Below are 14,689 nucleotides of genomic sequence, written 5' to 3'. Positions count from 1 at the left end.
TTACAATAGTCGGAGGACTCTTGACACGGTGTTTTTGTATCAAAATACGTTTGGGGTTTAACAAACAAACCGTTGTAATTTTGTGTTTCAGAATGTACCTCAAACAAGAATTCCTGTATGACATCAAATTTTGCGAGGAAAATGTTTAGGTTTATTTGTGGTGAAAAGCTGCAAGAGGCAGCATAAGTATGTGTTTGGGTCTTGGGTTCGAATGACATCCCAGTCTTTATTTTTTCTTCATCAATGGTTCCTAGTTTTAAAGCCATTTGGGCTTCTTCTAGGGAATTAAAACCTTTGTATGTAGACCAAAATTGGTCTTGTTTTGCCTCAGAGAGGTCTTTGTATGAAGTATAAACTCCTTTGTTTGGCCCCGTGATCAAGGCATAATGTGTAAATCCCTTCCCAGAGGGAGAGGAAGGTGAAGTTAACAAAACTCCTTTGTTATCTGCATTGCAGAAATTGTATAATGCACTAACGATGCTTTGTTTCACCTTAGTGACTTGTTGTTCATTCTGAACTGTGTATTTTGGAATATTCCAAATATTGTCAATTAAAACATTTAATTTGACATTTGTGTTGTCTCTACCAGGGAAATGGTAGGTATTTGTAAGTATTGGCAATTCTTGCTTGCCATATTTTGTGTATTGGTCCACCACAAAAGGGGACTTTACAGATTTAGGACCCAGAGGTCCTTTCTTTGTATTTTGTATAAATTCCATTCTGGGATTTTTGTACCTGAAATAAGACAAAAGAGGTTAGGCAATAAAATGTCTAAGTGCTCTAAGGTGTTTTTCTAAGATTATGATGTTAGCCTTATACGATGCAAGTGTATAGGTGTATTGAAAGGGGTTGTGTGGGAATAATTCATTCCTTCTTTGTCTTAACTTGGCTATTTTTCTTTTAGACCTTTTTATTAGTCTAGTTATTTCAATAGCCGGATTAGGGCTAAAATTAGGACTAATTCCTCTTGGTGGTAATGCCTGTATTCTGATATTAACCCGGAACCCGGGAGGGATCTCAGGATCTCTGATGTGTATCATATCCATGTATACAATTGTATAGAAGATTCTTTTGAATCTTATTTTTGTACGATGTACCTGGAAAGGATATCAGCAAACATATTGTCAGATCCTTTGATATGTTCAAAATTTATTATTTTTCCAGAGTTTATATAATCTCTGAAAAGTAACCATCGTTTGTGAGGTTTTTTGTCATTGTTTATTTGGTTTTTTCCATAAGAGACAATTGCTTCGCAATCAGTTCTAATGGTTATTTCTGGTTTATTTATCAAAAATAATTTAAATGCTTCTAAGGCATGTATGATTGCATTGACCTCATAATCGGTGCTAGTTTGGTAAACTTGTGGTTTTACAGTATATTTTCCAGAAGCATATCTGCATATTTGTTCATCTTTTTTAGACAGATATTTATTTTTCTTTCTTTTTAAGATGGCTCCCCATCCAGCTTCACAATCATCACATTCGACTACTAAATAATCTGAATCTAATGGTAATTGTAGAGTAGGTAATTTATTTACCTTTTGTTTTATGTTTTGAACTAATTTTATATCTTCAGAATTAAACTTTCTTTCTCCTTTTAGAGAAGTTTTATTGTATAAAGGGGCAGTGTACTTTCCTAAATCTGGGATAAAATTTCTAGCATAATTTAAAAGTCCTAAAAAGGATCTTAATGTTTTTATGTCTTCCATTTTGTCAGGAAAATCTTGTATTTTCTTAGAAATATGAGACTGGAGTTTGATAGTTCCATTGCCTATTTCTGTTCCTAGGAATTCAATGAAATTTTTACAAATTTCCATTTTTCCTTTTGATATAATTAAACCATATCTTTCAAGTTTGTGTAGCACTTGTTTTAGATGGAGATAATGGTCTTCTTTTGTTTTAGAAAAAATAAGTATATCGTCTATATAGACACATGTAAAAGATTTGCAGTCATTAAAAATGTTATCCATTTTTCTTTGAAAAATTGCTGGAGCATTTTTAAGACCAAAAGGCATGACATGCCATTCATATAATCCTTCAGAACAGGAGAATGCTGTCCATTTTATAGATTCTGGTTCCATTTTTACTTGATGGAATCCACTTTTGAGATCGAATTTTGAAAACCATCTTGCGTTCTGAATTCGATTTATAAGAATTTCTTTAGATGGAATTGTATATCCATCTTCAACTGTGTTATCATTCAGACGTTTATAGTTGTAAACCATTCTAGATTTACCTCTTTTTTGTTCAGAAGATTTATTTACTATGAAAGCAGGACTCCTGTGAGGGCTTTCACTTGGAGTTATTACTTTCAATTTTAGAAGGTGGTCGATATGCATTCGACATTCTTCTTGTTCCCAGTTATTGAACTGTATATCTTTGGCTTTTATAATTAAATCTGGGTTAATTATGTTTAATTTACATGTAATAGGATCGCGGTCCCAAAATTTTGTAGGATCTTCTCCTATTATACTAGTTTTATTTAATCTATCTAAGATCTGTTGGATATTATCAAAAGTGATTGTTTTGGATATTTTTATGGATGAAAAAGAATCCATAGTGTCATCTGAATAATAATCTATATCTTCTAAATTTTCTTTCATACAATTACATTTTTCTGAGGAATTAGGGTTTGTACATGAGCATTCCTCAGGAGATTGTCTTGTATAGCTGTCTCCACTAATTATGGGTGACATTTGTGTTTTGTCACTAATAGTGACGTAATCTTTATTTATAGTGATAGCTCTATTCTGGCCTAAAATAAAATCTAGACCAATGATCATATTTTGTTTTGAAGGGACCAGGTTTTCTACTCGTATCGTTTTAAGATGTATCTTTTGGCCAAAAAGGTCACAATTCGTACTAAATTGAAGAGAAATATTGTTTATTTCTTCATCATTTATCATTATTATTCCGGACATAGTCCTGGTTTTTTGTATATGTTTACTTTTAGTAATCATATATGAAGGTACTTTTGTTTTGCAAACAACTGTCTCTGAACATCCTGTGTCTATGAGGGCTTGTATGATTTCTTCTTTAGCAGGGTTTTTGTTTTGTTTAGGAAAGTTTAATTTTACTAACACCTTAACAGATATTAGTTGTTTTTCGTTGCAAACTAATGGGATACATTCTGTGGTTCCCATCATGTTATTTGGTATGTTTTGTGAAATGGTGTTCGTTCCAAAATCTTGGATTATTTGTTCTAGCCGAAGGATTTTTTCTTCAAGGTTATTGACTCTGGTTTCTAAAATTGAGGTCCTAGTATCAATTATGTTTTTATTTTTAATGTTTTCTTTTTGTTCTAAAAAGATTGGTATTTCTTGTATTTTTAAATGTGTTGTAATACATTTTATACAAAAATTTTTGTAGCATAAAGGACAATGAGCCCTTTGTGATTTGTGAAAATATCTATCACAATACTGGCAGGGAATAGATGTTGGTCCTGAAAAGTATTGCAATGTATGAGGACATATATTTGTTTCAGTTATGTTCATTAGATAATATCCAGAATCATCTAATATTTCGCCTAATTCGTTGTATTTGTCATTTAATTCGAAATTATTTTCTTTAGGGTAGATTTGTATGAATTCATTATTTGTGAAATCGTTTATTAAATCATAGTTTTTGGGTTGTTTTTCTAAATTAATTTCATCATTGAATTCTGTTATACTAACTACTGATAATATTTCAGAATCAGTAGATACATCTTCGTCTATTGGAAGAAGATTCATGTTGCAGGATTTTATAAGCTCTGCTTCTTTTGTATAAAGATTTGCTATGTTGGGACAATCTCTTGAAAAGTGTCCAGTTTGGTTACAAGCATAACATTTTAATGCTTGTTTGTAATTTTTATTTTCTCTAAACTTTCTGACGTGCCTGTCAGGGTTTAGAGTAGGTTTTCTAGAATTTGATGATCTTATTGTATAAGTTTTTCTAGAATTTGAAGGTTTTTGTATAGAAGATTGAGACCTTTGACTGTAAGATTGGTTATATTTAGGTCGTCTTCTAGTAATATATTTTCTGTTAGGTTTGTTTTGATGGTATTGCTGTGGGGTGTATATCTGTTTACAAATTCCAGAATCAGAATTTTTTAGTTGTTTTTGTATTGCAATATGTGTACAAGTGTCTTCCATTATTTTCATAATGTGTTGTATTCTTATTGAGAGGTTATTTAACATGGGAGTTACCTCATCGTTTTTCCAGGATTCTCTAATTTTCTGACCTAATTTTCCTGGAAGTTTGAGAAACATTTTTTCTCCAATACTTATATCATGAAAGCATCCGACTATGGAGGCATACATGAGATAATCTTGTAAAAATTCTTTAATTTTTCCAAAATACGTTATAGACAACCTTTCTAGATGTCCTAGGTAAATTCGTTGTCTGAGTGTATTCCCATCATTTGCAGATTGGGAGGTGAGTAATCTTTGTATTAGAGAACAAAAATTATAAATATTAGGACCGGGTTCGATCACTAATGTATTTAATTCTGTTGGGTATTTTTGTTTAAAAGATTCCCAACATGCTCTTGCTATATCACCTAAATAGGTTTCACCTTTGGCAATCATTTCTTGTGAAGATTGGACTTCTTTTTCGTAATGGATACCATAATCACGGATTACAGTAGCAGTCCATTGTTCAATGTATGTTGGTAATAACTGAGGGTCAATTCCTCCTATATTTAATAAAAGATTTGGTAATGGGAAATTTGGTTCTATTGGGAGTCTTTTTCCCTGTGTTGTATATTGATTATCTGTAAGAATGACACTTGTTGGAGATTCTCTGGGTATGAACCCAGTAGAATAGCTTTGTGTACCAACATGTTCTAACTGATAACTGTTGGGGTTTACTGATCCTATACTTTCATTGACAAGGCCTATTGTAGATAGAGATTCTGATTTTACTGAAGAATTATCTTCTTCTTCTAAATGCAGACTATCAAGAAATTCATTTATGATATTGTCTGTTTCATCATAAATATCTTCAGAATTTGTGTTTGTAGAGGGATTCATAGATCCTTGTCTATACATGGCTATAATTTCTTGGTGATGATTCCACTCTTCGTCAGTTATTTCATCATCTTCATCTTCTTCATATTGTGTTATATTCATCATGCAAATGTGTTCGTTATCAGGAATGGCTGAAGTGCTATGTCTATTCTCAGCTAACCTATCTTGTTCTAAGTCAAGTCGTGGTATATTTGTGTAATCGACAAAACTTAGACTAAGTCCTCTAGACCTGTTATGTAAAATGGCAGATGAAGGGGCTGTAATTGGGTTATTTTCTTCTCTGGGTAAATGTGTTTGCCATAAATGTCCTTCATTTCTTCTTGTGAAGGCTTGGGCTGGTAAGAATTGTGTACCATAAGAGCTAATAGCTTCTTCTAAAGGTCTGGTGTTTATTCTGTACATGGAAGAAATATGATTACTTATTCTTCCTATGAAGGTTATGTCTAAATGTAGATTTTCACCCATCCAATCGGGTCCAAAACCTATTGTTTGTACTTCTAAGTTTATGTGATTTATAAAATCTTGTAAAGTTAATGTGAAATTTGGAGCAAGATAAATAAGGGAAAAGGGTTGATTTAGGTCTACCTCTAAAATCCCTATTACACTTTGTGAATCATTATTTTGAAATCTTGAATCGTGTAGAACTATCAAAGCTCTAGCTCCGATCATATGTCTGGCTAAGGATCTGACTCCTATTGTAATTAATCCCATGTGGACATATCTTCCCTGTTGGTTTTGTAATTGTCTTCCTGTTTGTGGAGATATTAGAGGGATTATCTCATATGTATTGTCAGGAAGATGAAAATCTTCCATTCTCCTATATCGGTAGAGGCTTGTTCGCTCAAAACTTAGCCATCCTATGTTGTATAATTGTCTAGGATTTAGAGAATCTATTCTGGAGTTAGATCCTATATCTGTATTTTGTTGTATATCTACTAAATCTTCTAATCTTCTGATGTTAGTAGTTCTTTGTCTATTTAAGAATCTATCTAAGATTCCTGGATGTTGTATAAGATTTTGACTTCTAGTCTGATGTTCCCTTAGTCTTCTGGGGGTTCCAGGGAATCTTTGTGTGGTACTGGGTTCTGTTGTACTATTCATATTAATATTATCAGTTTGTGTTTGTGTAGACGTATGGGGTTGTGTCATCATTATAAACTATCATTATTGTTTGTAGAAGGTGCCGCGTTGGTACTTGCAGCTTTTGAATCTTTTTTTGTTATAACTTTGATGAATTTCTGTGAATTTTTAAAAGTTGTTTTTATAGGGGTATGTGTTCCTAAGGAAAGTTTTGATATTTGCTTTATAAGACCATCTAAGTCTTCGGACAAGTTCGTCTTTTTAGTAGAATCAATCATATGATTCAATTTTCTAGAAACTTCTTCTAGAAGAGCTATTATAGTGTTATTTTGTCCTATAAGGACTGTGTGTACAGAGTCTACTTCTGAAGTAGGCTTTTTATAACCTACAGGAGGAGAGTTTGTAATTTTTTCAACAGCTGTTAAAGCTGATTTGTAGTCTGAGCCTAAAAATGGTTGTATGTTATCCATAAAAAAAAAATTTAAACAAAAATAAAAAAAAAAAGGAGTGTAGGCAAAGCAGAAAGTCAGTATAGATAAAGCGGAAAGACAGTAGTAGAAGATAAGAGGCAGGAAAGCGGAAAAGCAGTGGTAGGAGATAAGAGGCAGGAATCTACGGAATACACTGTAGAGTAATACTCATAAAAGAATATAAATAATCATAAGGCTCAAAAACTCTTTTTTTTTTTTTTTTTTTTTATAGATCTGACTTCGTATACCTCAACTGCGAGCAAAGGGGTTGTTATACCCAAGTACTGTTAGCACTCCTCTTAATATATACTCCGTAGTTATATGCCCACTACAAGCAATATAACCCAGAATACGCGCAGTATTTGATTGTTTCTGTCAGATTTAAAACATATACAAGAAAATATAAGTGTAAAGAGTGTCGCAATATGCAAAGTATTCCTCAACCCACAAAGGAAGATCATCTGGGACTTATAGTTCTGTCGGCTCTACTGGCCTTAACATGCCCGATCTACAAAGGGTATCCTAGCGAATACAAACCACTTCAATTACACAGATATTCAAAAGGCATCCAAGAATTTCTCGCTCTGACCCTAAACTATAAAGAAAAAAAGAATATAGTATAATACAAAAAATGACAGAAAATAGAGAAAATTGTGTTCTAAACCTCAAACAATCAATCCTACCTATAACGTTCATGATTGAATTACAATATTGAGAAAAGTCAATAAGCAACATTTTTAATTCATAAATGAAATCGCATAGTAAAAAAGTTTTGGATCATAAATAATAATTTTAAAATATAATTATCTTTCTAATAAAAAATAAAACAAGAATATTAATATCGTATTATTATTATTATGTCAAAACATATACACAAACGCTACATTCAACCTTTTTTTTTAATGATTATAAAAACAAGTCGAGGGACAATACAAATTAAAGCACAAGAGAATAAAATGGGAGCAAGATGAGTCGATTCCCTTGGTGGCAGTGGGTTAGGTGGAAAAATACAACAATTTAGTTTTAGTTTCTAAATAATGTGTCTATATGAGAACGAAGAACCCAACTAGATACAAAGTCGAGTTTCACGAAAACAAGAAAAAAGGCAGAATATCCGGTTCATCTATGCCTCATTTCCAGGCTTTCCACAAAGCCCTCAAAATATACATTTGCCATGAATTCTACTATCAGATCCTAAATTGTCCATGTCTGTCCAATCAACAATGCCCTTCCACTGACGTAAGTAGTGGATCAAAACAACATTAACATATATTTGTATATATATGTAAATGGTCAGAGGATAATCAAAATCCTAATCACCACCTTGACCTATCATTCCATCTTCCTCTGGAATCATCCCTTCCTCCACCTCTCCACCTCCCCACTCTTTTGGAGGACTGCGTGCACGCTGCCGTGGTGGGGAGGATTGACCTTGTCCCATCATCGATCGATGAAAACTGTGAACTGGGGATCGTTCACGAACTGCTGCGGTCCTTTCCTGTCTATAGGGGCTAGGACTGCGGCTTCGATCTCTGTTAGAGCTCTTATTGCGATCACTATCACCCCCCCATCCACCACGTTCCATCATTGACTTGTGAAAGCTGCTTTGCGAATGTTGAGGTAGTGCAGCAGCCCTGTCAGGGCTACGACTACGTTCACGGTTGACGCTTTTGTAGCGATCACTCCATTTAGATCCCTTTTCTGGACTCGGACCCCGATCATTCCTGTCACACAATAACGAACTTGTAACCATTTCCATCAAAACATGTAGATTAGTATTAAGAATCCTCTGTCAAAATTAAGAAAATATTCTAGCATAATCAAATATCATTAACAATGAACAAAACAACAAACCTCTGAGAATCATAGTCAAAACCACGGCCTCCTCTGCCAGAAGAAGCAGTCCCCCTAGATCCATAATTTGAATCACTACCTCTTCCACCGTATCCTCCATAGTCACCCCTTCCACCATATCCTGAGTCATTATTCCTTCCACCGTATCCAGAATCACCGCGTCCACCTCTTCCACCAGAACCCCATCGTCTGGATCTTCCCATCCCACTACCACCACGCGATGACATATCACGAAGTTCTGGAGGTACTTTCTGATTTGCACCTTCCAAAACTTTGATGAGATCTGAAGCATATTTTGCATCCTGGTCACCAAAGAAAGTGTAAGCTAGCCCAGTGGCTCCAGCCCTCCCAGTCCTTCCAATCCTATGAACATAGTCTTCAACTCCTGTTGGGAAGTCGTAATTGACAACCACCCTGCAAAATATTTATGGACACTGTCAAATAATACGAACACTTCTCCTAGACAAATTCCCTACAGTGGGTAAAGAACACATTTTCATATTATATTGCTCCAGAATAAGAAAAAAGTATAATAAAAGTAAATTAACAACCTAATGTCCTTGATATCCAGTCCCCGGGCAGCAACATCTGTAGCTACAAGAACAGGTGACCTCCCAGTTCGAAACTGACTCAACACGTGATCCCTCTCAGCCTGGGATTTATCCCCATGTATAGCAGCAGCTCCAAACTGACGTGTCAGAGTACGAGCAAGTTGATCACACATTTTCTTGGTAGAACAGAAAATAATTATCTTTGATCCTTGATCCTGTGACCTTAAAATATTTTCCAGACGTCTCTGTTTCTCCATCAGGGGCAACACTTCAACATGCTGACATCATACCAGACAACACATAATTCAGTCTATAGTAATCACTAAAACATCAATACACTGTCTAAAATAAAAATAGCATATAATGTAATGAAAAGGTTATCAAAGATACAAGCAAGAAAAAAATCCATTGCACCCAAATGTATTAGTAGGCAGAAAGCAAACCTGAGTAATGGACTTGTTAGCAACCAGCTCGTCCACATTGCCAATGTTCACCTGGACAGGTTTGACCAGTAGATCAGCTGCTATTTTCCTAACCTCCTTTGGCCAAGTTGCAGTAAACATGAGTGTTTGCCTGCGATTAGGCACCTCATTAACAATTTTCCTAATTTGAGGTTCGAAACCCATATCCAGCATCCGGTCTGCCTCATCTAGCACCAGGTAAGAGACCTGATGAAGACTAATTCTTCTCATCTCAAGAATATCATTCAAGCGACCAGGAGTGGCTACCACAATATCTGCTCCCCGGTCAATGTCTCTGAGTTGAGGACCCTTGGGTGCTCCTCCATACAAACACTGGTAAAAAAAGAAGTAATTATATAGCAGTAAATGCAGAAGGTTTATTTCTTTAGCTATCGCCGTGATAGTGTCATACATGTTTCAGACACCAGTGTATTTCCTACACTACTCATCACGCAAGTAATAAAAAAATCATTTTTATCAACTTAGACAATTGAACTGACACCTCCATGCAGAAAAAATATACACTGATATTACTTAAAACATATCATTTCCTAAAATTTTATAACAGAAAACTATTTGTGCTATCGCCGTTTATGAATCCCACAACTACCATGTATGTTTGTTTAAATGAAATATACAGAATGAAAATAACATTTTTTAAGAAGAATATGATAAAAAAACATGATAAACTATTACAAAAGGAAATTCAATAAAGGATACTACAAGCAATATTTGTTTCACACTCTCAAATTTGAGTGAAACAATAATTTTCAAAGGTTTTTCATGCTGATGCTTGAAAGTAGAAGAAAGATAATGGGATAAAAATGAGAACAATTACTTACTGCACAAGAAATTCTTGAAGATTTCCCAAACTTCACAGCCTCATCTTGTATTTGTGTCGCCAACTCCCTTGTTGGTGAAAGTACCAATGCAGTGGGGCCCATTTTGGAGTTATTACCACAGCGCTTGAGGTGAACAAATGCGGGCATTAAATATCCCAAGGTTTTCCCTGAGCCTGTTTTTGCAATGGCAACTATATCTCTACTTTGAAGAGCAATGGGCCATGACTGTGCCTGGATTGGAGTTGGGGCTGAGAAACCAGCATTTTGTACCTAAAAAAAGGAAAATCCAGGAGATTGGTTTTCTTTGTAACTTATAGAGGAGTTAATGCCGGAAGAAGCATCATCCCTCATATGCAAGCCACCAATGCTTGCTGATGCAAGGTAGCGCATGAGGAGGCCTCTTCTTCCGTACAAGACCAAGTGGCAGACTGAATCATGACCAACAGCAGTCCCAGCCACGAACTTGGATGATTCGGAAAGCCCTTCCAAAAACTTGGTCCACCATAAAGGGCGCTCCAAAGTCCAAACTAAATGCTAGCCCCACAAAAGAGGGCACCACACCGTACGACATTAGCTCCTCCCCAGGAGCAAATATCGCACCTACGACAAAAAAAAAGTAAAGATGGCAAAAAAATTATGAGCCTGAAACTTAGAAATTGAAGCTTCAGGAATCAGATACTTGCACAAGGAAAATTTGGGTCAGATACCTATGGAAGCTGGGTACCCGCCTAACTGCCACTATTGAAGATAGAGAAGAAAATAACAACAGAGAACAAAAGTTGATACCTCTCTCAAAACCTCCGGTGGAAAGCCAGTAGAAGACCCAAATGAAGTAAGAGGTGGTGGCACATTGTCTCCCTAGAAAAAAATATTAAAGACCCTCAATTTTACTGTAATTAAAACGAAATCCAAAAGTAACAAATAGCAATCAATTATATGGAATTTTCCAAACATAATCTAGAAACATTTGATATAAAAACTTGTGTCGCCAAGTAAAGTGTATAGTAACTATAATAAAATAAACAAATGTACAAATCATGAAACAGTAATGTAACATAATTATTAGCCATGAAACTATAAAATATATGCTTACGGTCACAGTTATTTCATGCCGACTTCGATAAGATTCTGGAGATAGCACAGCCGCAGCATCCGATGCCCCCTGACCTTTGACAGAATAACTAGCATTGGCAGCAGCATTCGTTCCAGTTGGCACACTATGGGAACTGTAACTTCCACCTTTGGAACTCTAATAGATGACAATAGACACAAATAATTAGCCCCACAAATAAACTATGACTAAGAAAATAAAGAGTTTATTTTCAGCATCACATTCCTTTTCCCTCTCTACCCAACATAATGTATTATTCATTTGCTAGACAAATGTAATGCCCAAACGTGTTCAGGTAAGGAAAAACACAGAATAGGATTGTTCAATTCATGAAATTTTTGTTTTAGTACAACGCATACTAGATTCGTCCCATTCCCCAATTGTAGTCATCTTCATATGGATATCATAACTAGTGATTTGAAATTAATTAAAAAATTGATTAAAACGTCACTGTTACAAGACCACAACCAGATTGCATAAACCTATATATAACTAACTACACATAAAAAACTTCTGTGGCACAAGTCATGTTGAAAACAACATGCAGCTAGCAACTACCATCTAGAAAACTATATGCAACTAGCAACAAACTACATAATAAAATGTCAAAAAGCAAGAATAAAGTTATGGATTGAAACCTGATTATTCCGTGATCCAGCATCATTTGACCCACCACTGCCATTTCTATCATACCTATCACTGAAATCAGGACTGCGACCACGTTGCAACCCTTGAGACGCATGTTGAACCTGGACAGAAGAGCTAGGCACTGAAGAGGACTTTGGTGGGGCAGCTGAGCTCGAGGGTCTCTCATACTGGGTGACATTGGTCTCGGGATTCCAAAAGTAAAGATACCCCGTCTTGCCATCCACAAGTCCCTTCCATGGTTTAGGAAGTGTCGGATCTGGTGGTGCATACCGCGGACCCATTGAAGAGGCAGTTGCTGTGGCGGCCATAGCAAGGAAAACCCGCAATACAATTCTAACATCACAAAAACAATATAACTATTCAGTACTAACCTATCCAGAAAATATAAATAATAAAACAAATTATTATTAACTCACGATTAAAATATAATAACTGCTTAATAAAAACTGTAAGACCGATTCCATTCCTTTAACCTTTAACCGTCAGACTAGCAACTTCCATTTATTAACCAACTCAAACATTCATCAGAAAACCTAAATCTCGTAATCCCAGCGAATCTCGACTCGAATGATTAAGTTAACAAACCCTAGTCTACACCTAATACCATTTACAGCTAAGAATTCTCACCACAAACCAAAACAAACCCTTAAAGTAAAACTCCGAAGCTGTACAAATAAAATTGTATCCAAGAAAATCAAATCTAGCGGAAGCAATCGCATGCAGCATAAATCTGATTCCGTAAACAAAGCCCTAGATTCAATCACACCGCAAGCAGAGTTCCTAAACGAACACAACCTACTCAGATCTAGTCAGCTACGGAATGCTGCATACAACAGCACGAAATTGACCTAAAAAATTGAAAGTGAAAAGAAAAATGAAACGAGTCGAATCGTGTTATACCGAAGGAAGAGCGAGAAGTAACCGTCGATTCCACGAGCTACGCCGGTGTCTCTCTCTGAGATTTGAACTCGAATTCGGGTTCGGGTCGCTAGGCTCGCGTCGCTTCGAAAACGCGACGAGGGTGGGAAGGAGAGGAGAAAGTAGAAGAAATGAAAATGGTTATTTATACAAAACAGATAAAGTGAAAGGGTTGGGTGTTGGGTTAATGTTAGGTTTGGCGTGTGACCATGGTTAGGAATTTGAACTGTAATTCTTGACCATGGTTAAGTGACATGAACCACCGAGTTATTTAAGAATAAAGCATTATTTAAAAACAAAACAAAATACACATTTTAAATGATTCTTTCAAAAATCATTATTACTAACGATAAGTTGATCTCACAAAGAAATTGACAAGAGAAGAAAATATTAAAAATAAATATCACTCAACATTAAAAATCAACCAAAAAATTTCTAACATTTTATAATATGTTTTGATAAAAAAATTTAATAGGGTAATTTATGTTTTCAAAATTTTGAAATATTTAATAATAAAATATGTTATTTAATAAAGAATTATAAAATAAATTGAAATTTTATAATTTTATTCCTTTAAAGAGATAAACTGTGAATTGAAAGTTTTCTTATTTTCAAATTAATATTTTATTCTTTGTAATTTTGTTTTAATTCAATTTTAGTTTTAGATATAATAGATTTAACCAAGACATTGTTCAATTAACTAATTTTTACTTAACACTGACTTGATTATTATTTTTTATGTCAATAGAAGTTATTTTGCTATTTAAGTTATTAGAAAAAACCTAAACAACTTTTATTTCTTAGTCGATATTAATTAGAGTTATTTTTTTATGTATTAATTTTTTTAGTGAAGTAATTATTTTAACTAATGTCTGTGGTGATTAATTTTTTCAATGTTTTTAATAATCAGTTGAAATATTATTTCTTATCAATGATTTTAAGTTTTTCTTTTTAATATTAAATAAATGAAAAACTTTCAGCCAATAATAATTAGGATTTGTTTTTTACTAATGTCAAGTAGAAAAATTTTCGGTGCACATTAATGAAAGAAGTTGGAAAAAAAATCCTTAACCAACTATCAGATAAAAAAATGAAGAACTTTGATTTGATAAAAAATAATATCAACTATAAAACATAATTTTGAATTTTTTAATTTTCAATAATTATTCATATTTATATATTTCTATCCAAATAAGAAAATTATTTTTTTGTTTAAGTTTAATTTTCTTACTCAAATAAAATATATCAACTCCAATTTAATATTTTATATGAATTATGAAATTCATATTCCAAACACAAAGTTAAGCATAATATTTCTCTTCAAACATGACTTGTATACTCAAAGAGATTAATTTGAATATCTAAATTTGGTCTATATAGAAATTACACTCGTTGATATCTTTGTAGAATGAGAGCATATTGGGTTTGGTCTCTAAAATATTAAAAAAAAAAAAACTAACATTCTAAATCTTAAATCACTATTTATTGGTCCAAGATTCATTTTAAAATAGATAAATATAGTTAAATTTATAGATCTTAGTTTTGTTACTAGTATTCACAACTGAATTTTTATATCAGAAACATTAATGGATGCAAATTATATAAGCTACAATTGGTTTGACACATGAGTAGTAGTTAAAAAGTAATACATTTTAAAAAATTAGAATCATAAATTTTGTTTTTAGGAACTAAGTTCTTAAATAAACTCATTTATTACCCTTAAACAAAATGTCATTTATGCAAAAA

At 33.9% G+C, this 14,689-nt stretch overlaps 1 protein-coding gene across 1 annotated transcript; it reads right to left on the bottom strand.

Annotated features, from left to right (window-relative positions):
* Positions 1–7,512: 7,512 nt before the first annotated feature.
* Positions 7,513–13,081, bottom strand: LOC114181511 (DEAD-box ATP-dependent RNA helicase 46). Its single transcript, XM_028067983.1, has 9 exons — positions 12,926–13,081; positions 12,016–12,358; positions 11,360–11,515; positions 11,053–11,124; positions 10,267–10,536; positions 9,407–9,757; positions 8,964–9,241; positions 8,413–8,826; positions 7,513–8,282 (listed from the first exon to the last, which is right to left on the bottom strand). Exons 2-9 carry the CDS (start codon positions 12,331–12,333, stop codon positions 7,871–7,873), a joined length of 2,271 nt encoding a protein of 756 aa, XP_027923784.1. The 5' UTR covers positions 12,334–12,358; positions 12,926–13,081; the 3' UTR covers positions 7,513–7,870.
* Positions 13,082–14,689: the final 1,608 nt, after the last annotated feature.

This window comes from Vigna unguiculata, chromosome 4, assembly GCF_004118075.2.
Source record: "Vigna unguiculata cultivar IT97K-499-35 chromosome 4, ASM411807v1, whole genome shotgun sequence".
Taxonomy (NCBI): Eukaryota; Viridiplantae; Streptophyta; class Magnoliopsida; order Fabales; family Fabaceae; genus Vigna; species Vigna unguiculata.
The sequence above is the reverse complement of the archived record's forward strand: the minus strand, read 5'-3'. Positions and strand labels throughout refer to the sequence as shown.

Coding starts and splice junctions, on each gene's coding strand:
- LOC114181511 (XM_028067983.1), bottom strand. CDS start 12,333: ATGGCCGCCACAGCAACTGCCTCTTCAATGGGTCCGCGGTATGCACCA. Junction 11,516..12,015: donor CTGGATCACGGAATAATCAG/GTTTCAATCCAT, acceptor GTCATCTATTAG/AGTTCCAAAGGTGGAAGTTA. Junction 8,283..8,412: donor TTTGACTATGATTCTCAGAG/GTTTGTTGTTTT, acceptor ATTGTGTGACAG/GAATGATCGGGGTCCGAGTC.